This window comes from Tamandua tetradactyla, chromosome 3, assembly GCF_023851605.1.
Source record: "Tamandua tetradactyla isolate mTamTet1 chromosome 3, mTamTet1.pri, whole genome shotgun sequence".
NCBI lineage: Eukaryota > Metazoa > Chordata > Mammalia > Pilosa > Myrmecophagidae > Tamandua > Tamandua tetradactyla.
The window spans coordinates 18557688-18584883 of record NC_135329.1 but is presented as its reverse complement, the minus strand read 5'-3'; the positions used below and the strand labels follow the sequence as shown (position 1 = coordinate 18584883).

Here is a 27196-nt window from a genome sequence, read left to right as displayed (position 1 = left end):
TGGAAACAATCAAAGATTTCCACCTTACAATGTTGAATCAGGATTAAAGGACATGGCTGTAATGAGGTACACAATACTTTCAACCCAGCATACCCTTATATTCTCTAAATTAACTAAACCACTATACATGTGTGTAAATAAAACTGCTTACCAAGTGATTATAGTACAAGCTGTTCCTTAGTTCCTAACACCTTTATTAAGGTGTATTTTCAGTATAAGGTGTATTTTACATAACACAAAAATTCACCTATTTCAAATATATAACTCATCATAAATTAAATTTTGAGTTTTGGAAATTGTTGCTATGAGTTTTTCTTTGGCATAGCTGTCACTTAGCTAAAGGACTGAACTCTTCCAAAGATTCCTCCCTAAGGTTGATCATCAGTATGTGCCTGCGGATCCTCTTAAGAGTCTGAACTGTCAGCTTTCAGCTTTTTCCAGGGATCTCCCAGCTTCAGCTCCTCTTTCAACAATCTCTGTACCCTATAATCAGTCACAGTGATATCATCAGGGCATTGGTTGCACTCCAGGAGCTAGTACCAAGAAAACTGCAAGCTAGAGAGAAAGAGAAAAAGGAGGGTAGGATAGAAAAGAGGACTGGTGAAAGGGAGTTGGTTAATCCTGTTTGGTTGAATCAGGATCCCATTTCTTGTTTGTCTTGTTCCACCACCAAAGATACACAGCTGGGCCCAGTCAAGAGACAGTCAGCATAAAACATCAAGGCAGTGATTGGTTGCAGCCCAATTACTAAATGAGACAAAGGGAGAAGTCAATGAAATAATAATCACAGACAGTTGAAATAAAACATCTGCCAACATAGATTTTTTTTAAAAAATGTTTTATGTCCTGCAAAAATCTTCAAGAAAGAAAACAAAATAAATATATTTTCAGATAAACAAAGACCGAGTACATTTCTTACCATCAAACATCCTGCATCTCTGACTTTCCATCTGACAGTCTGTCAACTTGTCAAATACACCCCCACCCCCAATCCCATCCTAATGAGAGTTTGGTGTACTGGTTTGAAAGTATTGCGTACCCTAGAAGAGCCATGTTCTTTAATCCTCATTCAATATTGTTGGGTGGAATCTTCTTGATAAAGTTGCTTCCTTGAAGATGTGGCCCACTGAATTGTGGGTGGGACCTTTTGATTAGGTGGTTTCCATGGAAATGTGTTTCCACCATTCAAGGTGGGGTTGCTTACTGGAGTCCTTTAGGAAGGAATCATTTGGGAAAAGCTTTAGAGCCCACACAGCCAAAGATCTTTGGAGATGCATGGAGAAAATATACCTGGGGAAGCCATTTGAAGAAGACCAGAGGGAAAGCTAGCAGACATTGCCATGTACCTTCCCACATGAGAGATGTGTCCAGAAGCCAAAGACCCCAGCAAATGCCAGTCATGAGCCTTCCCAGCTGACAGAGGTGTTCTGAATGGCATTGGCCTTTTTTGAGTGAAGTTAACCTCTTGTTGGTTCCCTAATTTGGACATTTTCATGGCCTTAGAACTGTAAACTTGCAATTTGATAAATTCCTGTTCTAGTTTGCTAGCTGCCGGAATTCAATATACTGGAAACAGAATGGCTTTTAAAAAAGGGAAATTTAGTGAGTTGCTAGTTTACAATTCTGAGGCTGAGAAAATGTCCCAATTAAAACAAGTCTATAGAAATGTCCAATCACAGGCATCCAGGGAAAGATACCTTGGTTCAAGAAGGCCGATGAAGTTCAAAGTCTCTCTCTCAAGTGAGAAGGCCCATGGTGAACACGGTCACAGTTCCCCTCTCATCTGGAAGGGCACATGGCGAGCAAGGCATCATCTGCTAGCTTTCTCTCCTGGCTTCCTGTTTCATGAAGCTCCCTGGGAGGCGTTTTCCTTCTTCATCTCCAAAGCGCTGGCTGATGGACTCGATGCTTCGTGGTGCTACACCATTCTCTGCTCTCTCTGAATCTCCCATTCTCCAAAATGTTTCCTCTTTTATAGGACTCCAATAAACCAATCAAGACCCACCCAAATGGGTGGAGACATGTCATCACCTAATCCAGTTTAGCAACCACTCTTGACTAAATCACATCATCCAGGGAGATGATCTGATTACAGTTTCAAACATACAGTATTGAATAGGGAGTATTCTACCTTTATGAATGGGATTTTGGTTAAAACATGGATTTTCTAGGGGGCATACTTCCTTTCAAACCAGCACAATTTCCTTTTTCAAAGCCATTCCATTTCTGTTATATTACATTCCAGCACCATTAGTAAACTAATGCAACTGAGGTTTTATCAGATCTACAGATCAATTTTGGGAGAGCTGATATCTCTACTATGTTAAATCTTCCAATCCATGAACTGGTATATCTCTATTTAGGATTTTAGACATATCTCAGTGAATTTTTATAGTTTCTGTGTAGAGCACTTTCACATTTCGTAAGATTTAGATTTGCATTTTCTAACATTTTCTGGTATAAAGGAATTAAATTGATTTTTATATTTAGCCACCGTGCTAATATCAATTAATTCTAATATTTTAGTGGTAGTGATTAAGAGAGTTTGGTATTTAAAAAAAATAAGGATAAAATAAATAATAGGGGGAGATATTAGGGGTAGATTTCAATACTGTTGTCAATGAGAGGTAAGGGATTGTATGAAGTTCTTTTTTCTTTTTCTGTTTATTTCTTTTTCTGAAGTGATGCAAATGTTCCAAAAATGATCATGGTGAAGAATACACAACTATGTGATGATATTGTGAGCCACTGATTCTATAATATGGTTGGCCTGTATGTGTGGGGAAATTTCTCTGTAAAAATATTTTTTTAAAAGATAAAGCAAAAACAAAACAAAACAAATGAGTGTGGCTGATGAATCACTATATTAATATTTCTTCTAACCTCCAGTTTTCTGGAGCAGCTAGAAGGAAAAATCTGAGATGGTGGAATGGTAGCACATGACAAACTCTGGGATCTGTTCTGTAACTACTTGTTGAAGTGTGCTTTGAAAATTATTGCTTTTTTTTTCTTTGCTTTGTATATGTGTTATATTTTACCATAAAAGTTTTCCTTTTTTTAAGAAAGAGAGAATGGTATTGATGCCAAGATAGACAATGAAATAGTAGAACAAAATAGAGAATGCACAAATAAATTCATGTGTATATGGATGCTTGAGGTTTGACAAAGACTTCTTTGCAGATAAGTGAGAAATAGATGATCTTCTGAATAAATGGTCTGGGACATTGAGGCATCCATATAGGAAAAAAAATGAAGTTGCATCCTTTCCTCACAGGCTACCTAAAAAGTCAATTCCATATAGATAAAAGACCTCTATCTAAAAGGCAAACAATAAAGCCTTTAGATGAAAACATAAGAGAAAATCTACTTATGATACCCATGGATAGATGTGGCCAAAGGGTATGTTGTCTGAGAAGCATAAGGATGAACAGTGGTTTATACATTGATGGAATACTGTGTGGCTAAAGAAAGGAATGAAGTCATAAGGCATGCAACAAAATAAATCATGAGGACATTGTGTTAAGCCAGGACAAGTATTGTATGGTCTCTTTTAGAAAATACTGAAAAGAAAATTGGGGCCTAGATTGTAAGCTGTTATGCAGTCACATTTAGTCCTGAGTTTTAGCGTTATTTTTTAATTCTGAGATGCTGTGCTATATGTGCATAACCTGGTATTTTCCTGGAACTTTCGGTACCTGTGTGACAACTAAGACTCTGAGCTGGAGTTCTGCAGCTCTGAAAGTCAGCGTTGCTGCATACAGCCACTGTTAAAGAAGCTGAAAAAGAGATAAGGCTTTAATTAGAGATAAGAACAAAGCTGATCTGGTTGGGACTAAGGAAATAAGAATACAGGGTAAAGGATGATATTGTCTATATTTCAGAATTCCAACTACTGCATGAGACCACAGGAAGAGAGTTTATTTTGTCCAAAACCTAAATTTTCTGTGGCACACGATCTAACTTAATCTGTCTGGCCAGTTCAGTTAACCAGTCTAAACACATGGAGCCTAGAATTAGGAATGAGGGCTTGTAATTCTGTATAGCTTAATTTAATATCTGAATACATTTCAGGGTATGTTCAACAGATAATTTTAAAGTATTGGCAAAGTCCCTTGAGGGACTGGAGAAAAAAATATGGAACTATTATACTTTCCCACCTGGGAAATCCCTAATACTCTCTCAAACAGTAGGGACTTGCAACTTAATAGGCCAAGCCCTCAGTTTTTTTTTTTTTTTTTTTTTTTGGCTTTCAATAAAAGGGGATTTATTTAGGTAATGTATAGATCTTCAGAAGAAAGGAGGTAACTTTCAACTGAGGTTCTTCTTACATGGAAAGGCACAGGGCTATCTCTGCTGGCCTTCTTCCTAGACCTCTGGGCCCTCAGTCTTTTTTTTTATTTAAATTGAGATATCTTCATGCACCATCCAGTCCATTCAAAGTATTACAATCACTGGCACAAAATATCATCACACAGTTGTGTGTTCATCGCCATGATCATTTTAAGAACATTTGTGTCACTCCAGAAAAAGAAATAAAAATTAAAAAAAACCCTATATATCCCATATGCCTTACCCCTCCCTCTCATTGACCACTAGTATTGCAATCTACTTAGTTTTTTTTTTTTTACCTCTTATATCCCCTTATTTATTTATTTTTCCATATTTTTTTTTCTCAACTGTCCATTCCCAAAATAAAAGGAGTGTCAGTCACAGGGTTTTCACAATCACATGGTCACACTGTAAAAGCAATATAGTTACACAGTCATCTTCAAGAATCAAGAATAGTGGAATATAGTTCAACAATTTGTGGTATTTCCTTCTAGCTATGCTAATCCCCTAAAAACTAAAAAGGAATGTCTATATAATGCATAAGAATAACCTCTTGACTCTATTTGAAATCTCTCAGCCTCTGAAACTTTGTCTCATTTACCTCTTCCCCCTTTTGGTCAAGAAGGATTTCTCAATCCCATAATATCAAGTCCCAGCTCATTCCTGGGAATCATGTCCCACCTTAGCACAAAGATTTACACACTTGGAAGTCATGTCCCACATAGGGGTGAGGGCAGTGAATTCACCTGCCCAAGTTGGCTTTGAGCGAGAAGCCACATCTGAACAACAAAAGGATTTCTCTGAGGGTGAGGCTTGCTCTTATGAAACAGAGTTTTTCTGTAACAGAGACACTAAGCCTACCTATAATTATGCCAAAGAGTTACTTCCAGAGAGCCTCTTTTCTTGCTCGGATGTGGCCTCTCTTTAAGCCCATTTCTGAAAGGAAAATCATTACCCCTTATGTAGGACATGACAAGCAGGGTGTACTTCTCCCTGGCAATGTGGGACATGACTCCCATGGATGCGCTTGGCCCTGGCACTGTGGGATTGACAATGCTTACCTGACCAAAAGGGGAAAAGAAATGTAACAAAATAAGGTATCAGTAGTTAAGAGAGTTCAAATAGAGTCCAGAGGCTATTCTTGAAATTACTCTTATGCAAACTTCATCCAGATACTGCTAATTGCCATAGTATGCCAAGCTCTAATCAATAATATTCCTGTAAACCCTTATGCCAGTTTGAAACTATTATGTAACCCAGAAAAGCCATGTTTTAATCCTGATCCAATCTTGTGGGGGCAGCCATTTCTTTAATCCTAATTCAATATTGAATGGCAGAAACTTTTGATTAGATTGCTTCCATGGAGATGTGACACACTCAGTTGTGTATGTAGCCTTTTGATTTTTTTTCCTGTTTTTTATTTTCCTTTGTATTTATTTATTTATTGTTAATTTATTTTTTTATTTAAGAAAACAAACAATACACTTAGAACCACCAACAACGGATTTCTTAGTTAGCTTAACCCTAGGCATATTTAAATAAAGTATCCATATAATCATTGTAAAGCCTGTGTTTCTGCAGTAAGTTTCAAAACCAATTTAAAATTAAGGCAACAAGGGAAAAAATCTACATATTCAGATAGCAAAATTCTTAAATTCTAAGTATTAAACACTAACTTAGATATCATTTGATCAGCTGTCAAAACTGAATGTTCTCAGAATATCCAGTAGAAAGTTCATACAAATATCTGCATTGCTATAGTAATGACCTGTGTTACTAAATATAGACGGAGAGATGTAACTCCACCCATTCAAGGTGGGTCTTGATTAGTTTACTAAAGTAAAACTAAAAGGGGAAACATTTTGGAGAAACCTGAGGTGCAGAGTGTGCTGGTTTGAAAGGATGTATGCCCCCTAGAAAAGCCATGTTTTAATCAAAATCCCATTTCATAAAAGTAGAATAATCCCTGTTCAAAACTGTATGTTCGAAACTGTGATTGGATTGTCTCCCTGGATGATGTGATTTAGTCAAGAGTGGTTGTTAAACTGGATTAGGTGATGACATGTCTCCACCCATTTGGGTGGTCTTGATTGGTTTACTGGAGTCCTATAAATGAGGAAACATTTTTGGAGAATGGAGATTCAGAGAGAGCAGAGCAGAACGACATAGCCACGAGAAGCAGAATCCACCAGCCTGCTTGTAACACAGTGTTACTCCAAGGTAACACAGTGACCTTTGGAGATGAAGAAGGAAAATGCCTCCCGGGGAGCTTCATGAAACCGGAAGCCAGGAGAGAAAGCTAGCAGATGATGCTGTGTTTGCCATGTACCCTTCCAGCCGAGAGAGAAACTGTGACTGTGTTTGCCATGTGCCTTTCCAGATGAGAGAGAAGCCCTGAATATCATTGGCCTTCTTGAACCAAGGTATCTTTCCCTGGATGCCTTTGATTGGACATTTCTATAGACTTGTTTTAATTGGACGTTTTCTTGGCCTTAGAATTGTAAACTAGCAGCTTATTAAATTCCCCTTTTTAAAAGCCATTCTGATTCTGGTATATTGCATTCCAGCAGCTAGCAAACTAGAACACAGAGACATAGACATTTGGAAATGCAGATTCAGATGCTTGGAGAACAGTTGGTTCAGTGCTGACAGAGACATGGATGCTTGGAGATGCTTGGAGTGCCAACAAAGAGAGTAGATGCCTACACCTGGGCAGAGTCCAGCAGATGTTGCCATGTGCCTTCCCATGAGTGCTAACCAAACCAGAACCCAGAGCTGTGTCCTGGAGGAGCTAAGTGAAGGCCTGCAGATGCTGAGAGAGGGGACCACTTGCATCAGAAGCTGGAAGCAAAGGAACTGGGAACAAGGACCAGCAGATACCAGCCAGATCCCTTTCCAGATCAGCCTTCCTTGAGCCAAGTTATTTTTCTCTGGATGCCTTAGTTTGGGTATATTTATGGCCTTAGAAGTGTAACCTTGTAACTTAATAAATTCCCTTTATAAAACCATTCCATTTCTGGCATGTTGCATCCTGGCAGCTTTAGCAAACTAATACAACCATAAAGAAACCCTATAAAAGTTTCACTCACTAAGTTTATTTTTCAAAAACCTATAATCTCCAGATGGTTCCTAGGCCAAATAAGCTCTGAAACCCAGTTACCCAGTCTCTCCAAAATCATCAACCAGTTGTATCCCCCTACCCCATAATGACACTACTTTTCAATATGAAGAAGTTGGAATGGTCCTTGCCCAAATATCCCTAGATATTGGGAGAAAGATCAAAGAAGAAGGACTTGTAACACAGAAGATAGGAGTTAACAAATGAATACGACAATTGAATCATTATATTGATACTTCTTTTTAGTCTCCAGTGTCTAAAAGCAGCTAGAAGGAAATACTGAACTAGTAGAACTGTAGCAAACCATACTTTGAAATTTGTTTTAAAACAACTTGTTAAAATGTACTTTGAAATTTATCATTTTTTGTTTATATAGATATATAAAATACTTCACAATAAAAAATATTTAAAAATAGATCTTCAGACTTTTGGGTCAGAAAAAAAAATTTAAACAAGACATAAAAAGACAATAATTTTTAACATAAGATATTTATAAGAAAAATTGATAAATCTGACTATATTACAATTAAGAACATCTATGCATCAAAATACACCATTTAGCAAGTAAAAGGTAAACCACAGAGGACTTATATCCAAAATATATAATGGATTCCTACAAAATTAAAAAAAAAATACAGATAGACCTAAAAAAAATTGGGTTAAACAGATTTTTCACAAAGGAGTAAAGCCAAATAGCAAATTAAAATTTGAAGTGGTACCCAATCTGATTACCAGTCAGGAAATGCAAATTAAAAACATTTCAGCATACGTCCTACCAGATTAGCAAAGATGAAAAAGCTGACAGCTTTAAATGCTGAAACCACTTTGGAAAGTACTTGCCAGTATGTAGGAAAGTTGATGTTACGTATTCTTATGACCCAGAAATTCTACTCTTAGATATATACCCCAAAGAAACATGTGTTTGCATGCATCGGAATAGATGAGCAAAAATGTTAGTAATGACATTGTAATAGTCACAAACCAGAAACAACCCAAATGCTCGAGAGTACAATGTGGTAGCAATACATGCAAAAATGAAAGTGAATGAACTACAGCTCACACAATAAGAAGGATGCATCTTATAAACAGACTGCTGAGCTATACAATTCTATTTATATAAATTCAGTAACAAGTAAAGCTGTATTATTTCTACTCAGGGAGACAAAGAAGATAAACACAATATTTCTTGAGTATTAGTGATCGTGCTAAGGAGGTAATGCAGAGAACAGAGGTACAAAGTGAGAGGAAAGGTTACAATTGATGGTTGTGTTAGGGAAGTTCTAATTCAGTAAATGACACTTGAATATAGATTTGAGGGAGATGGAGTGAGCCAGTGTAGTTATCTGAGGGAAGACCATTCCTGGCAAGAGTTCGAAGTCACTGAAGAAGGAGGGTCTGGTATGTTCATGGATCTAGGAGGCCAATGTCATCGGGCTGTAGTGACTGAAGGAGAGAGTAGGAGGAGATGAGATCTGAGAGTTAAAGCAGATTACATAGGGCTTTATAGGACTTAGGCTCACTCTTGAGTGAGATGGAAAGTCATTGGAGGATTTTGAATAGTAGAGTGACATAATATGATTTATCCTGTAAAGTAAAGTCACTGTGATCACTATGACTTCTGTATTGAGAATGGACTTCTTTAGTGAACTCAAAATATAGCAGGATGTTAAGCAAGGTAAAGCAGGGAATCTAGAGAGGAGGCTACTGCAATAACCCAGAAGAGATATACCATCTTAGACTAAGATGGTAATGGTGGAGGTGGTGAGAAGAGGTCAAGTTCCAGCTAAATTCTGATGGTAGATCTGTCAACGTGTGCTGACATATTGGATTGTGGGGTGGAGGGGCTGAGTAGTGAGAGAAAGGGAGGGTCAAAGGATGACTCTAATGCTTTGAGCCTGAACAACTGGAAAATGAAGTTGACATTTACTGATAGGAGGCATTCTGTGGCAAGAGGAGAAATTTTGTTTCTTTGCTTTAGGGCAGGGTTGGGGGTCAGTCAGGAGCTATTTTGGCTTTGTTAGGATTAAGATACCTTGTAACGTATACAAGCGGGCACTTAATATATGGGTCAGAAGCTTAGTCAGGTCCATGATGAAAATTCAAATTTAGGAGTCTTTAGCATATATTTGTTGTATAAAGTTATGAGACTGAACGTGATCACCAATGGACTAAGTGTAGATAGAAAAGAAAAGAGGTGTAAAGTCTGAATCTTAGTGGCATTTCAAAGATTAGAAGTTGGAGAAAAGAGCTAAATCCAGCACAAGTGACCAAGAAAAAACAGGTGGTAGTAACGGTCATAAATCAAGTGTCAATAAATTGAAACAGACTCATACATACGAAGTATATTCTATCCATGGTGGAATTAAATTTGATTGTCAAAACAGAAATATTCTTAGAAAATCACGAAATATTTGGAAACTAAATGACACATTTCTAAATAACTTATGGGTCAAAGCAGAAATCAGGATGAAAGTTAGAAAATATTCTGAACTGAATGAACACAGAAACATATAAAAACATAACATATAAAACATAATATATAAAACAGGAAGATGCAGCTAAGGCAGTAGAGAAATTTATAGAACTAAAGCCTATATTAGAGAGTAAAAAAGATTTCAAACCAATGACCTCAGATGTTACAAGAAACTAGAAAAAGAAGAGCAAAGGAAATCCAAAGTATGTTGAAAAAAAGGAAAAATAATGGTCAATGTAAATCAGTGAAATAAAAAAAAGAAAATTAATAAAGCCAAAAGTTGGTTCAGTTGACTCTCTATTAGTATTAATTGGAAATTGAAATAAAAAATATGAAATACTTAGGATATATCTGACAAAAGACATGGATTGAAGACTCAATATTAAGATATCAGTTCTCCGTCCAACATGAAAAAGTTAGAATGGGCATAGCCCAAGTACCCCTAAAGAGTGAGAAAAAGATCAAAGGTGATGGTGGAGTTATACAGAGAAGGTAGGGTTAAGAAATGAGTATAATTGCTGAATCATTATATTGATCTTTCTTTTAGTCTCAGTATCTTAGAGCAGCTAGAAGTTAAAACCAAATATTGTGGAATTGTAACCCATACCAAACTCTGAAATTTGTTCTACAACTAATTGTTGCAATGTGCTTTGAAATGTATTGCTTTTTTATGAATTTATTTTTCACAAAAATGAAAAAAAGGATATCAATTCTCAAATTGACCTATAGATTCAGCACAAATCCAAAAAAAAAAGGCCCAGTAGGCTTTATTATTCTTTTTTGTAGAAATTGATGAGTTGATTCTGAAATTCATATGGCAATGCAAAGAATCTAGATTGCAAAAAAAAAAACTTTGAAAAATGGTTGGAGGGCTTACACTATGATTTCAACACTTTAATATTACAGTGATTCAGACAGGCTGTTATTGATATCAGGAAACAGATCAATGGTATAGGAGTCCAGAAAGAGACTCACACATATAAAGTCAATTAATTTCCAAAAAAAGATGCAAATACAATTTAGTGCAGAAAGGTAGTCTTTTCAACAAATAGTGCAACCAACAGTTCTTTATGCCTGTGCAAAAAAAAAAAAAATTTAGTTTCAACCCACACCTTGTACTATACACAAAACTTAGTCAAAATGGGTAAGGAAACTAGATGTAATTTCTGAAACTATGAAATTCTAGGGAAAAAACATACAAAATCTTTGTGGCCTTGGGTTAAACAAAGATTTCTTAGATTCACACCAAAAGGCATAATCCATTAAAGAAAAATTGGATAAATTGTAGTTCATGAAAATCTAGAACTTCTGCCTTCAAAAAACACTTAAGAAAATGAAAAACCAAGCACCAGAATTGGTGAAAATGTTTACGCATCACTTAACTGATAAAGGACTTGAGTACAGAATATACAAAGAAATTTCAAATTCAATAACAAGAAACATTTCCTTTGATGAATGGTGGTAATGGTAGCACAAACATTTGCATGTAATATATATATATATTATTACATGAATGTGGTTAAAAGGGGAAATGTTATGTTGTATATATGTTAATATATATTAACAATAATTTTTTTTATGTCCATGTAACTGCACTACACAAACAGGTTAACTCTGAGTTAAACCATGGATTGTAGTTAGTAGTGCAATTATAAAACTGTGCTTTCATAAATTGTAACAAATATTCCACACCAATGCAAGGTGTTAATAATAGGACAATATATGAGAATTCTGTATTTTATGCATGATTGTTTTGTGAATCCACAACTTCTGTAAATAAATTTTTTAAAAAAAGCATGGAAAAATAAATTTGATCAGCCTTAGTTAAAAAAGCAAGAGTCAAGAAGACTACTTGCACTTCCTGAGAAGATGGCGGCTTAGTAAGATGCGCGGGTCTTAGTTCCTCCTCCAGAACAGCAACTAAAGAAACAGAAACAATACGAAACAGCTCCCAGAGCCACGACAGAGACCAAAAAGACAGCGTACCCCATTCTGGAACGGCTGAACGGGCAGGGAGAATCCGCTGCGGTGAGATACCCGAGGGGTGCGCGCTTTCCCGGGCGGGGCGGCTGGCAACTGGGGTCCCTTCCACACACGTGGCTTCCCGGTCTGACTGGGAACGTTGGATAGCGAGGCCCTCCTGCCACGCTTGGCGTCTTGGGCCAGCTGGGCAATTTGGACCAGCACTCCCCCAAGCTGCGGCGGCCGGCGACCCCCCCTCCACGCGCGGTCTCCCGGGCCGACTGTGAGATTCGGATTGGCAAGTTAAAGGAGCCACAGCATCTTTTACCGGTGGGACCCACAGAGAGACGAGCGCCACGAGCGCCACCTACTGGGCAGGAAAAGAAAAACAGAGCCCAGAGATTTCACAGAAAAACCTTTCAACCAGCCGGGTCCCACACCCAGGGAAATCTGATCAAATGCCCAGACACCAGCAGAAAATAACGGATCACGCTCGGAAAATTGAAGATATGGCCTAGTCAAAGGAACAAACCAATAGTTCAAATGAGATACAGGAGCTGAGACAATTAATGCTGAATATACGAACAGAAATGGAAAACCTCTTCAAAAACGAAATCAATAAATTGAGGGAGGACATGAAGAAGACATGGGCTGAACAAAAAGAAGAAATAGAAAATCTGAAAAAACAAATCACAGAACTTATGGGAGTGAAGGACAAAGTAGAAAAGATGGAAAAAACAATGGATACCCACAATGGTAGATTTAAAGAGACAGAAGCTACAATTAGTGAACTGGAGGATGGAACATCTGAATTCCAAAAAGAAACAGAAACTATCGGGAAAAGAATGGAAAAACTTGAGCAGGGGATCAGGGAACTGAATGACAATATGAAGCGCACAAATATACGTGTTGTGGGTGTCCCAGAAGGAGAAGAGAAGGGAAAAGGAGGAGAAAAACTAATGGAAGAAATTATCACTGAAAATTTCCCAACTCTTATGAAAGACCTAAATTTACAGATCCAAGAAGTGCAGCGCACCCCAAAGAGAATAGACCCAAATAGGCGTTCTCCAAGACACTTACTAGTTAGAATGTCAGAGGTCAAAGAGAAAGAGAGGATCTTGAAAGCAGCAAGAGAAAAACAATCTGTCACATACAAGGGAAACCCAATAAGACTATGTGTAGATTTCTTAGCAGAAACCATGGAAGCTAGAAGACAGTGGGATGATATATTTAAATTACTAAAAGAGAAAAACTGCCAACCAAGACTTCTATATCCAGCAAAATTGTCCTTCAAAAATGAAGGAGAAATTAAAACATTTTCAGACAAAAAGTCACTGAGAGAATTTGTGACCAAGAGACCAGCTCTGCAAGAAATACTAAAGGGAGCACTAGAGTCAGATACGAAAAGACAGAAGAGAGAGGTATGGAGAAGAGTGTAGAAAGAAGGAAAATCAGATATGATATATATAATACAAAAGCCAAAATGGTAGAGGAAAATATTATCCAAACAGTAATAACACTAAATGTTAGTGGACTGAATTCCCCAATCAAAAGACATAGACTGGCAGAATGGATTACGACCCAGCAATACCACTGCTAGGTATCTACTCAAAGGACTTAAGGGCAAAGACACAGACGGACATTTGCACACCAGTGTTTATAGCAGCATTATTTACAATTGCAAAGAGATGGAAACAGCCAAAATGTCCATCAACAGAAGAGTGGCTAAACAAACTATGGCGTATACCTACGATGGAATATTATGCAGCTTTAAGACAGACTAAACTTATGAAGCATGTAATAACATGGATGGACCTAGAGAACATTATGCTGAGTGAGTCTAGCCAAAAACTAAAGGACAAATACTGTATGGTCCCACTGATGTGACCCGACATTCGAGAATCAGCTTGGAATATATCATTGGTAACAGAGTCCAGCAGGAGTTAGAAACAGGGTAAGATAATGGGTAATTGGAGCTGAAGGGATACAGACTGTGCAACAGGACTAGATACAAAAACTCAAAAATGGACAGCACAATAATACCTAATTGTAATGTAACTATGTTAAAACACTGAATGAAGCTGCACCTGAACCATAGTTTTTTGTTTGTTTGTATCTTTTGTTGTTGTTTTTTCTTTTTCCTTTTATATATATATATATATTTATTATTATTATTATTTTAATTCTCTTCTCTATATTAACATTCTATATCTTTTTCTGCTGTTTTGCTAGTTCTTTTCCTAAATCGATGCAAATGTACTAAGAAATGATGATCATACATCTATGTGATGATACTAAGAATTACTGAGTGCATATGTAGAATGGAATGATTTCTAAATGTTGTGTTAATTTCTTTTCTTTTTTTTGATTAATAAAAAAAAAGACTACTTGCCTGTCAAAGTGTAGGATTTATTAATAATATTGGATATGTGGGATTTTATTCACAAGAATTTATAGCATGAGATTATATAAATAATGCCACTAGAATTTAAGCAAACCTGACCACTCAAAACTGAAGCCATGTGGATATGTGCATGTGATACCAGGACTGATTTTTTCTCACTATTCCTTCAGAAATTATATGATCAGTTTGTCAAAATATATACTGCATTTTAAGTGGTGAAAGAGTGGTTCTTAGTGCCAACTATCAATTCCTCTTTCCAGGAAACAGAAAGTATTTCTCAAATGTACTAAATGACTGCTTCATATGAACGAGTGCTTGTAGGTTTTATAAACAACCATATAAACAATGAGTGCTTACAGGTTTTCTAAACAAGCCTAAAATGATAATTAGGTTAAAATTATAATTATGTCCTTTAAACTAACTTTAGGTTAAATATATTTTATGTTTCACTTCAAAATAAAACAAGAAACAAACAAAAGTTTAAAAAAGAGAAAAGAAATATAATAAAAAGATTTGAACCATCATTTTATCTGAAAAACTATATGGATGGCAAAATAAGAACAAGAAAACTGCTCAATGTTATTGGTCATTAGGGAAATACAAATTAACACTACCAGATATCATTATGCATCTATCCAGTGGTTAAAATTAAACAGACAGACCAAATCCAAACTACAGTGAGATGCCATGTCATGCTCACTAGAATGGCTGAAATAAAAAAAGATGGACACGCATCAGCAAGGCTGTATAAGAACTGGAACTTTCATAATCTGCTCCTGGGTCAAAATGGTGTAACTACTTTGGAAAACACTTTGGCAGTTTCTAAAAGATAAGCACACATCCACAACATGACCTGGCTGTTCACCCCCTAGTTGTTTCTCCTGGTGCTTGGTGTGGAGCCCTTATCTACGTTAAGAGTTATAAATACACATTCATGGCACCTTTATTTCTAAGAGACCCAAACTGGAAACAACCCAAATGATCAACAGGTGAATGAACAAGCTAATTGTGGTACTCAATACAATGGAATACTATTCAGCAATAACACAGAATTAACTGTGGATATACACAAGTTGGATGATTCTTCAAATCATTATGCTGAGTGAAAGATGCCAGACAAAAATCTGTAGACTGTGATTCCATTCACATAAAGGTAAAGAAAATGTAGAACAATGTACAGTGAAAGAAAGCAGATCCCTGGTTGCCTGGAGATGGTAATGGGTGTTGGGGGAGCAAGGAAGGCCAGGACAGACAGAGGGACTGGACCTGAAAAAATTTTTTGAGGTGATAGATGTGTTATTTTGATTGTCATGATGTTGTCAATAGTAACAATACATTTCAAAATGTATCAAATGGTACACATTAAATATGTGCATTATACTGTATGTCAGTTATACATCAGTTAAGCAGCTAAAAAGTAAAAATTCACAGAGTTTGAAGACAGAAGAAATAAGAGCATGTTTTTATGTTGCTGTGAATGGTTCAGTAAAGGGGAAAAAACTGAAAATGCAAAGAGAGAATGGAAATTTTCTGGAAGCATGCCCTTTAGCATCTATTGTACAAATGGAGGACCTTGGCTGGGAATGTGGACAGTTTCCACTACACATAAATGCATATTTATACTTTGGATTATTTCCTTAAAATACAGTCCAGTAATTAACTATCAGGGTAGAGGATATAAACTCATGTCACATATGGCTAGACGCCTGTCAAAAAAAGTACCATAGTATTTATGGTTTCAAACTTACCTGGAGTTCTTTGTAGTATCAACCTCAGTATTTGTAGATACACTGAAGTATGTACTTGACTTTTCTGCATGACAGTGAATGTGCTTAGCATAAGCAATAGAAAATGAGAATGACTGTGACTTCAGGAGTATTATCTTCTTAGCACCAATTTCCCTTCTTTTTGAATCCGGAAAAATAACTGTGGTAACTTGCCTTCAAGATTGCCACCATCAGTTCCTTACCTTGCTATATGTACAAGTCATTTCTCCATTGAGAGGTGGAGTATATTCTGTCAGCCCCTTGATTCTGGCCTTGCTTTTGACTGTTTTGACAAACAGGTTGGAAGTGATGTTCAAGATGCTAGTTTATAAGAAACTTTGACACCTTCACCTGGATCTCTTAGAACTCTGGAATTCTAAGGGAATTTAGCTGCCATGTAAAAAGTCCATGTACATGGCGACTCCATTTTGTGAGAAAGCCCAAGCTAGTCATGCCAGAAGGTTGGGTGCACAGAGTTGCTTGATCAGGTGTTCCATTCCTATCAGTCTGGGTGCCAGACCATGTGAGAGAAAAAGCCTTGAGCTGAGTCTTGTGTCAACCCTCAGTCATCTGACTGCAACTGAATGAGGGACTCCAGTTGAGTCAAGCTGAGCCTGCCTCCAGACCTGTGAGAGATAATATTGCTTGAAGTCACCAAACTTTGGAGTGGTTTGTGGTGCAGCAAGAACAGAACAGTAGCATAATGTACTTAAGGCAAACTGGTAGGCTTTCAGCTGCATGTGTTTCTATTTAGGAATTTTCTGAGCTGTGTCCTATTTAATCATACAAGTCCTTGAATGCAGTAACATTATTTTGGTTTAATTTTTGTGATTCAAGCTATCTCCTCATCCCCCACCTCAACATTAAATAACCTGGAGCAGGCACTCCATAAATGCTAAACCTAAAATGGTTATTTTCAGCTAATGAGTAGAGAATACATATTTCTCTCTTTGATGTTAAAATGTTTCATTAAAATAATGGAGTTTTTTTTTGCCTATGTGCATATTAGTTTTCCTTCCCTTATGCTAAATTCACTTTAGAATTACCTAGCTGATTAATCTAAATATAAAATTCTACTCTATAAAAATAGATTATTATATACAATCTAAATATAAAAATATACTCAGTATATATCACTGTATAATACTGAAGATACCGTATTTTAGTAATGTTGTAAGTGGGGAAAAGGGTGAATTTACTTGTAAGGAATTAAAAAAGCAGGAAAATGGGTATTTCTTGCCTAAAACAGGCTGTCTCAACAATAATGCTTCATTGTTGTGAAATTAAATTGTCAAAGAATGTAAATATTCTACTATTGGTTCTTGCTATACTGTTTGTGGGAAAATTGATCACGTTAACATGGTGACTCCGAGGGGAGAAGACAAGTGTAATTTTTATCTGTAGGAACTTTGGCCAACCAGCAACTAGCCCAAATCAACACAAAATCTATCACAAGTACTGGGGAAAAACTCAAACAGTATTTCTTATTTACTATGAACAGTGGCATAATCTTTAAACTGACAGTTAATTTCATGTTTCAACTTGGCTAGGTCATGGTGTCTACTTGTTTGGTCAAGTACGCACTGGCTTGGTTGTTACTGTAAATTATTTTGTAGATAGATTTGCATCTATAGTGGATTGATTCCATCTAAGTGTGATTGCATCTACAACCAACAAAGGAGATTGCCACCTCAGCAATGAAGGGAGTCACCTCATCCAAGTTGTTGCAGGTTGTAACTCAGAATTGAGGATTTCAGAGATCCAAAAGAAGAATTTCTGCCTTTACTTCAGCCAGCCAGCTTCTCCTAGGGAATTCAACTTCACCTTCTTCAGTGTTTCCAACTTGTGGCCTGCCTTACAGCATTTGAATTTATCAATGCCTACAACATGTTAATTTCTATAATAAATCTCTTAGTGGGTGTATATGTATACAGAAAACATATATAAATATATACGTTTATCCTGTCATATATATATCCTGTCAGTTCTGGTTTCTGTAGAATCCTGACAAGTGCAGATACTATGGCAAGTACCAAATAAAAAGTGAAATGAATCAGAGTTTCCAACTTGTGGCCTGCCCTATGGAATTCAGTCTTGCCAATACCCATAGTTGCCTGAGCCAATTCCTATAATAAATCTCATAATATTTATATATATGCCTTTTGGCTCTGTTTTCTGGAGAACTTTGACTAATAGAGATTGAATCCCCCTTTCCACTTTATTTCATCTTCCCTCCCCAGAAATAACCATGCTCTTAAAATTTGGTGATTATACTTCTCTTGGCTCTTATCACTATTAAAACATTTGTATGTATCCATATAAAATGTGTAAGATTTTTGTTCATTATATCAGTGGTATCAGGTTGCATGTAACATTCCACAACTTGCTTATTCATGTATTGTTGTTTTATCTGATATAGATAGAAATGTATTTCAGCAATTGTTAGATTGTACTTCATTGTATGAACAATACATAATTTTTAAAACCTAGTTAAAAATGAATATTAACTGATTATTGATTATGTGCTTATCACCACTTAAGAGCAGAAAAAAATTCTAAACTGAATTTTTATGCAAGTCTTTATTTACAACTTGTTTAACAACTGTACACTTTTTGCAGCCTTGAAAACATTTTTTGTACTTGAATGGGAAAATATAGTTTGACCAAATCTTAACTTTATTCTTCATATACATATACATATTATATGCATATATAAACACATACATATAATTAATACCATAACAAATTGGCAATTGTAAAATTAAAATGCATATGTGATATGAAAAAGAAACAAAATGTAACATTTCAAAAATTTAAAATCCATCTCCTGTGATTTCTTGGACTTTGTTTTTGTGATTTAAAAATTTCTAACTTAGGTTCTCTAACAAGTTGTTCACCCCAGATAAAACAGTGAGAATATTCAACAATCTTAACACATAAAAAAGTTGGTGAACTCTGGAAACAGGTGGAAAAAAAATGTTTTTGGATTTCATTATGTACAATGTTGCTAAATCTGTCCTTATTCCATTTGTGATGTGAGAAATTTAGAGTCTTAAATTTTACGTGGACATCATTTTTTAAATACAATTACAAAGAATGAAATTGTAAATTCCAGTCAACCAGAAATAGAAATATACCAGACAGTATCCCTTTTCAAAGGCTAAAATGCCAGGTGGATAACTACGACATCAAATACCAAACTAACAACAATTCACAGAACAACCTATAATACTTAAGACATGAGTTATAAGGCTTTAGAGCTGGGACTGTAATCAGTACAACTCCAACTCCAATGTGCTAAGGTGTTTTCCAGCTCATCTGAAAAGTTTTAAAACTACTATGGGGGGAAAAGCCTCTATCCCCAAATTTTTAATAGCATTCATTAATCAATATAAGGCAAATTACTAAATTAGTATGAATTTTACCATTTCATTATACAACTAAAAATAAGGTGGTACAAATGGTGAGCCATTGTCAAAACATGAAAACTGCAAAACAAGATAAACCTGGAAATCATTCTTCATTCTTCTGAGTACAAAGCATTCTGAACTGTACAGAACTTGTAAACAGCAAAATTAGTGACAGCAATGACATTCAAGTGCATTTGAATATTAAATAACTAAGGCTTTTAAAAAATAAAAAATACTACTATTAAAAATAATTACAAGGCCTCAAATCTTTGATTGGCATTTGTGTACAGACATTTCCTGTATTTATACAAAAGTGCTATTTCTTATTTGAAGCATATTGAAAAATTTCCCTTAACTAATGAGTCTCTGTAGAATGCATAATAAATTAGGCCATGAAAGAAAATAAACTCAAATCACACCATTTATTCTTCTGTATTTGACTATGCAAGAATTTCATCATAATTTGCTTGTAATCTGACTCTATTGGATCAAGTTTGTCGCTTGAATAAAAAAATTTGAAAAGGAAAAGGAAAGCATTTATGACTTCCTAATAGTATGATTCTAACTAAGCACCAAACTGACACGAAAGAATGATTAGTCCCTTATTGCATTAAAAAAAATCAAAGATCCATCTGTACAGATCCTTTTAATTATGTTAAGCACGTTAGTAACAGGCCAAGTAAATTAATAATTATTAAAATCATTAACTAAGTCATTGGAATAGTAAATGTTTGCTTCATACATGAAACTTAATTTGATTCATAGTACAAGTTAAAAAAATCAGGAAGCTATGAAGAAAAATAAGGAAATTATTGGAATCTTGGTGTTCCTTTGAGGTGGAAGATGATCAAATGTGACTTTATGGACAAATGTTTAAAGAGGCAGAAATAAAATGTTGACAAATTTCAACAGATCTATAAAGTAAAAGTAGTAGAAATGAAGGCTATGATGAAGTTTATCAACTTGCATTTGAAAGTAAACTAAGCATTTATCAGTTCCTGCTTGATAAGTTAGACACTATATTTTATCTATTTTCAAAAAGGAGTATATAAAAAGGAAAACTCTGAAGATACTAAGTAATGGTTTATGAAATGATTTAAATATAACCCTTGAAAAATAAAGTGCTGAGAACTTTAAATATATATATATGGAAAACTAACTCAAAAGAATGGAGTTTTGATTTTTCCAAGGTTCTTAAAAAGGGTTAGTATTAATTCTTGTGAGAAAATTGCTTCCATCAACTATGGTTGTAAAATCTCTCTGGGTTATAACTTAATTGATTGCCTTATCTTGTCCTATTTTCACTTTGGGCATTACAGTGTTGTCAAATAGCAGTTTCTGATATAATGGAAATGTTCTATAGCTGTGCTGTCCAATATGGTAATCACTAATCATATTTGGCTACTAAGTACCCAAAATGTGGCTAGTGTTACTGAAGAACTAAATTTTGTAAATTGCCACATGTGACTAGTGACTACTGAATTGGACAACGCAAGTCTAGAATCTACTCATATAGATTAATAGGAAGCCAAAGAAGATTAAGACATTTAGAAGGGGAGTAAGGAAAAGAATCCTAGTGGAAAAGATATTAATAGAATATGCCAAAAAAGGAGAGAGAGAGAAAATAATTATTTAATATTAGTAAAGTGCTTTGACTCTTGCATTAAAGTATAAATAATACATAAATGATTAAAGGTAATAGTAAATAATGTTGCGACATATCTAATAGTGATGTACTTAAAATAAGCACTGTAGTATGTATACATAGTAATGAAATCACTGCCCATAGGTTGACAGATGTACCAAGAATAAATATGAGTCCCTGCTATTAATTTTATAATTGCTAAACTATTTTCCTTCATCAATTTAGAGATCTCTTAAAGCGATAACCCTTGCTCAGAAGTCTCTTACATACATTAAAGCCTTAGTACGCTTTGGTAGTTTTATTTTCCTCACTCTGATGTTGCTCTTATGAAAACTGATTCACCCTTTAAGTTCTAAGTACATATAACTCAGGATATTTAATAGTCCCACAGGCCTAAAATTTTGAGGCAGTGGACACCTTTGAGATTTCATCTTCAGACTCTTAGCACCTAATTCAGAGTCTGGTTGTAATGTATCAAGTACATAAAGGTTTTCCTTGAAAATTAGAAAAGAAAAGTCTGCTTTCATTCTCACTTTAAATAAACCTTTGTTGAGCCTAGTATGTTTAATTAAGGGAGACATGAAAGTGAGGCTAGGGTTGGAAACTAGATGAAGTGGCAGATCTAGATAACTGTTAGTTGTCATGATTTTTAGGTACTACAGATTTCTTCTCATCTCATCAAAGCACAGTATTCTTAAGTGGCTAAAGGATACTTAAGATTTAGTAATGGGTTAACATAAATTCACTACTTATATTAGACTTAGTAATGGGTTAACATTCTAAAACTGAAAACAGATGCCTTCCCTTCCACTAATAAACATACACAGTCACTGTGTACCTAGTTAATGCCTAGTGAAAAGGACAATTAGAAAATAGTCTATTCTTTTTAATCGACTGATAGAGTATAAAAGAAGATTTATGTAAACTAATACTTTAGCAACGTTTGTTAAGATGGTATAAGATTTCATTGTCTTAGTCCTTCCATTTGCCTGGATACCTGTTTATAATTAGGTCACTTCTCCTCCTGATAATCCATTCTACTCTGTAGGAATAGACTTGCCTTAACAAACGTCTGTGACTTTCTTGGACTTCTATCCTCACTTATATACAGTGTGCAAACATAATCTTAAAGAATATTGTTGGAAAATATATGAAAACAGAAAAATAATAAAAGAGCGACAACATATGATCCTTATATACAATCATTAGGAAACATTTATCACCCTCACAACTGCAAAAATATACTTGCCATAATCAGGCTCAGATCTGTTTCTTAAAATAAACTAGTGCTCCTGATTATTTTAGTGTAATGTAAGGATATTCATGTTTTAGGACAACATTAAATATAAGTTTCACAAGTTTCTATATTCACAAAGATGATACATGGGAACTATATTGATAGAAGACTATTTAAAAAGAAAATAATCAGTACGTACTTCCCTAGAATGTAAGTGAAAATTTAAAAGAGATGGATGCCATCACATTTGTGCTGTCCTTCATTTTATAAAAAGGAAGCTAAATATTAATACTTCTGTATTTGGGGGACAGAAATCATGTGTCACCAGCATATTATTTTGTTTTTTAAGCTTCTGAGAACTGAGGAGTACTTACTGCAAACTTTATAACATTACTGCCCTGAAACTGGACAATAAAACATTTTCAAATTTTTCAATAAAAGGAACATACACCAATTATTACTTAAATTATGCTTTATAGAAAGTAAAACATTGGATGACAAATACATTGATTATAGCCTTCTTCATATAAAAATTTTCATGATATAAAATATGCAAATCACTACAGTTAAAAGAATAAGTTCTGAAACTTCTTTCTAAATGTAATGGAACTGGGTTGAACAACTACCAAAATAAGCTGCCATTGTGACAGCTGGGCTAAAGGAAAAGAGATTATTGAATGGAAAACCCTTTTAATTTAAAAAAAGGGAAAAATAAAAACATGTTAAAATAATTTTCAAAGAATCTGATAACCATTTTATTTTGTTTGGTGCATTCTTTCATCACACTTAAGGATAACACGGCCTCACTGTTCAGAAGTGCAATGCTGCATCAGTCTGGCGGTCATTTCTATGCAGAGTCCCTTCATAATATAAAGCTGGAAGTCAAAATATTTTCCATAGTTTAAAGAATAGACAACACAAAGCATTTTGTCTTCGTGTTGTTATTTTATCCTTAGCAAAAAGCAAGATGCACTTTCCTGTTACTACTTGGGGATCAAACATGTTCTTTTCCACATAGTTGTAAACGAACTAGGTCTCCACTCACTGTGGGCTATGGGTGTTTTTTTTTTTCAGATAAATCTGACATGTTCCAATTGGGGATAATTGTAACATTTCTGGATTTGGGCAACTGGAGATTAAATGCAGACAGTTAAGAGATAAGAGAATTTTAAAATTTAAATTTTGTTTCAAGATAATTCTTACAATGGGATAATGATTTTCAGTTTTTAACATGTAATATCATTAAACTAATTCTTTCATTTAACAATCCTTTACTGCTGATCTATCCACACACAGCATGGATTTTCATTCACTTGTGAGGACTAATGAAATATATAGGCTGAGGTTTCTGACTGGATAATATTTAGCTTAATTTGTACAACTGAACTTTCATTAAAGAAGCAAAACAATAAAACCTCAAAACATTAGACTATAATACTATCTTTATTATAATCTAATTATAATCTGATCATCACATTAAGCCAATTTTACCAGTCTAGGGATAGGCAATGGAAATAATTCAAATATGATAAATTTGGAACATGGGCCTTATATTTAGGGACTTCTTTTCCTTGGTTAATATGAAGTAAATTAGACAGATGAATTAAAAATATATACTCAGGAGAGGAGGAAAGCACCACACTCCCCATCTGTCCCCCAAATCTTCATCCAGATCATTCTAGAGAAAATGTCAGAGGAAGTTGCCTTGACTTTCCATCTTAGAGCTGACCTCCTGCCCCCATTTCCCTCCTCCTCCCTATTTCTTCTCTCCCTCTTCTATTCCTTCTCCTATCTTCTCTTTCTTTCTCTCTTTATCTATTTCCTTTTCTCCCTCCTTCCTTCCCTAAAACATATAATACATATAATAAAATAAAAAAGATATAATCAAGTTTTTGAAATTTCTTTCAAAATATGTTCAATTGCATTACTTTATTCTTTCTTTTAGATGTGGTAAATGACTATATTTGCTGATTTTTTTTATTACAAACTTGTTAAATATACACTGTGGAACATAAATGCTACTATGCTTTAATATTCTTTCGGTGATTTACTTTGTATATTCTTACCCTGGTTAGAATAAAAACTGAAATTAAGCTTTTTGTTTATAAGAATTCAGACACTGTAGTGATGGCTCACTCTACCAGTGCAGTAACACTGTACTGACTCCACTGCTGATGACATGACTGGGTCCCACTAGAAGCATGCAGTAGGATGCTGACGAAAAAGTAGAAGGAAAACCTCCTTCTAAAAAGCTTGGCACCTTTCTGACTCACTTAGAGAAATGTATCTAGGTGGGTAGTTAGGTAGGAGACCAGCACAGGGGCAATAAACAGAGAATAATAAAACCTCTTATCTCATGGAACATGATCCCTTTAATGAAGTAGCTCACAGACTCTTTCAGTAATCTTCATCTGCAGATGAAATTTCCCAATAATTTAAATTTTACTGAGGTTAGTGTTCAAGCCCTAATTTGTTTTGAAAACAATTGACTCCTTATGCTTTTGTAAAATAAAGGGATAAGAACCACTTTAAATAAATATTTAAAAATCTTTTATCGCCAAAATTTTATATGTTGTTTTTTGTCTGCTTGGCCTCCTGAAAGCTCACAAAGCATTCTACTTAGGTGGCTCTCTCCACTGTTGCTTAAAATGTTCATATTACACTCACACTTCTTTATTTACTGTAAAAAATATTAGCTAAATCAATGGAATCATTTCTGTGTATATTCTAAATACCTTTCTTCAAGTGCAAATTCTGAGCACAAATGAAAATACTACTAACTGTAGATCAACTGTTCTTATTTTAAAAAGAGGGATTTAAATCAAAATTTTGAATATAGTTTTTGAAAATTCTTAATCACATTTAGCTTGATATAAAGTTATTTACCTGCATTAATGCACAGAACTAAATGAAACTTTCAAATAGCAAGTGCATGAAATAAAACACTCTTATTAGGTGACCCATCTTTAAAAAATAGTAATAATAATAAACCTAAGTTCAGAAATTATTTTTTTTTTTTTAAAAATGGGCTATGGTATAAGAAAAAATGGGCTACAGAGAGGAACTTAACATCATTTGAGACCAAATACTTATTAAAGAAGTCAATATGGAAAATTAGGCAGAAAGCATTTCATTTTCAAATAAATGGTATTTCACATTTATATAGCACTTATATAATCAAAGTGCTTTACAGTCATTAATTATTTGGCAGCCATTCATGGATGTAAATAAATGTTAACAATTTGTGAACAAATGTGAGGACTGTGAAGCAACCAAGTTATCCTGGAGAATCTATTCAGTAACAAAAACCTGGACTAGTGGATAGAATTAAGAAAAAATGTAAGAGACCTGCCATAAAACATCACACACAAAAGAAGTCACTTATTTATCTTACTGATTGATGTTAAGTTAAATATTAGGAACTATTGAGAAATGGAAGGGCATATATTAAAGAATAAGTAAAACAAATGAGGCACAAGTCAACAAGGAAATTGCCCAAAAAAAGTCAGGCTACCTATTTCTTGCAAATTTATGAAAAAATTTTTTTAGATACAGAAGGCATTTGAAACTATAAATATCAGCCACATTTGACACTTGATCCTCAATTACAGTAATATTCTAAAAGAAGAAAAAATTAATGCACTGCCTGATTTCTTTCATAATTTCCTCCTAAATAACCTTGCCAATGCATTTGCATCTGTCAGCACACAAGATACCAGGAAATAATGAAATTCTATGTATTTATGTTTTAAAAATAGTCTCCAAATCTTTGGACAAATTTAATTTCCTATAAAACAATGTGAAAACTCATTTTTTTTCCTTTAAATAGTTCCACCAGGTGCCTTAGTTAAGATTTCATTAGCACCTCTGCCACTGTATTTATGTCTTTGCAAAAAGTGCACCTGCCAACTATTTTATACAGTAAATATGCAAGTTATTTGAAGTGCATTTGGAAAACAATTTAAAACACAGATTAATACATCATAAAAAGATTAATTCCCTTTAAACAAAGACATTCTTATAAAGCATGGTAACACATAGGCACAATAAAGAATATAAATTGTATATCAATTATTGGCAGAAAATTTAATTCATTATAAAGCCTACATCACTGGGGAAGAGGACATTTTCATACAAAGAAAAGTAATACACTATTTTACAACACTTTTACTGAGCATTTAAAAAATTTTGGCACATTAAAAGGAACCGAAAGGACTACAAAATAAAGGACAAAGAAATTAAAACATTACGGATACAGGAGAAAAAGTCCTCAAGTGAGAAACAACTAACATAGACTGGAGACAAAATATAAGCTGGCTGAATTTCCTGAAACGTTGTTATATGTAACAGAAGTATGCTCTGAATGCAGGTTGTTTTTTATTTCTAATGCAAGACTTTTCTACCTGGCTGTGGCTGGTTGAACATGGCCAGGATAAGATCTTCTTGTGCTGGTTGCTTGTCTTTGCCTAGCCAGAAATGACTGGCCTGAACCTGTGCTAGCAAGTCTGTCTTCAGCTGCCTTTTTATGCAGAGTCATTCCCTATAATAGGAAAAAATTAATCAATGAAAACATAATGGAACAGTTTCACAAAAGATAACCGCATCATGCAGAATTTGTTATTTTACTTCATAAGGCACAATTAGGAATATAATTATTTTCATTATAGAATAAAAATCTTATCTTGTAGAAGCATTTTAATCCATCAATTTGGTACAAATCTTCTTTTGGGAAAATTAAGGCTTATTTTTCTGAATTTACAACAACTAAAACGATAGGTAATGAAGACAGATTTTTTTGAATCACTGACACTGAACTGTATTTCCCTTAAAATCAAATGTATGAAGTGATTTT

The 27196-nt window shown here is 34.8% G+C and overlaps 1 protein-coding gene and 1 long non-coding RNA gene across 4 annotated transcripts in view; one reads left to right on the top strand and one right to left on the bottom strand.

Moving 5' to 3' along the window:
- LOC143677085 (uncharacterized) overlaps positions 1–27196 on the top strand; it is a 63873-nt gene that overhangs the window by 3646 nt on the left and 33031 nt on the right. The gene's annotated exons all lie outside the window — the stretch shown is intronic.
- Positions 18614–27196, bottom strand: part of HOOK3 (hook microtubule tethering protein 3) — a 176191-nt gene continuing 167608 nt past the window's right edge. For all 3 annotated transcript variants that reach the window (XM_077152641.1, XM_077152638.1, XM_077152639.1), the window contains one exon: positions 18614–26884. In XM_077152641.1, the coding sequence (XP_077008756.1) occupies positions 26744–26884 (141 nt within the window). In that variant the 3' untranslated portion in view covers positions 18614–26743. The remainder of the gene's footprint in view (positions 26885–27196) is intronic.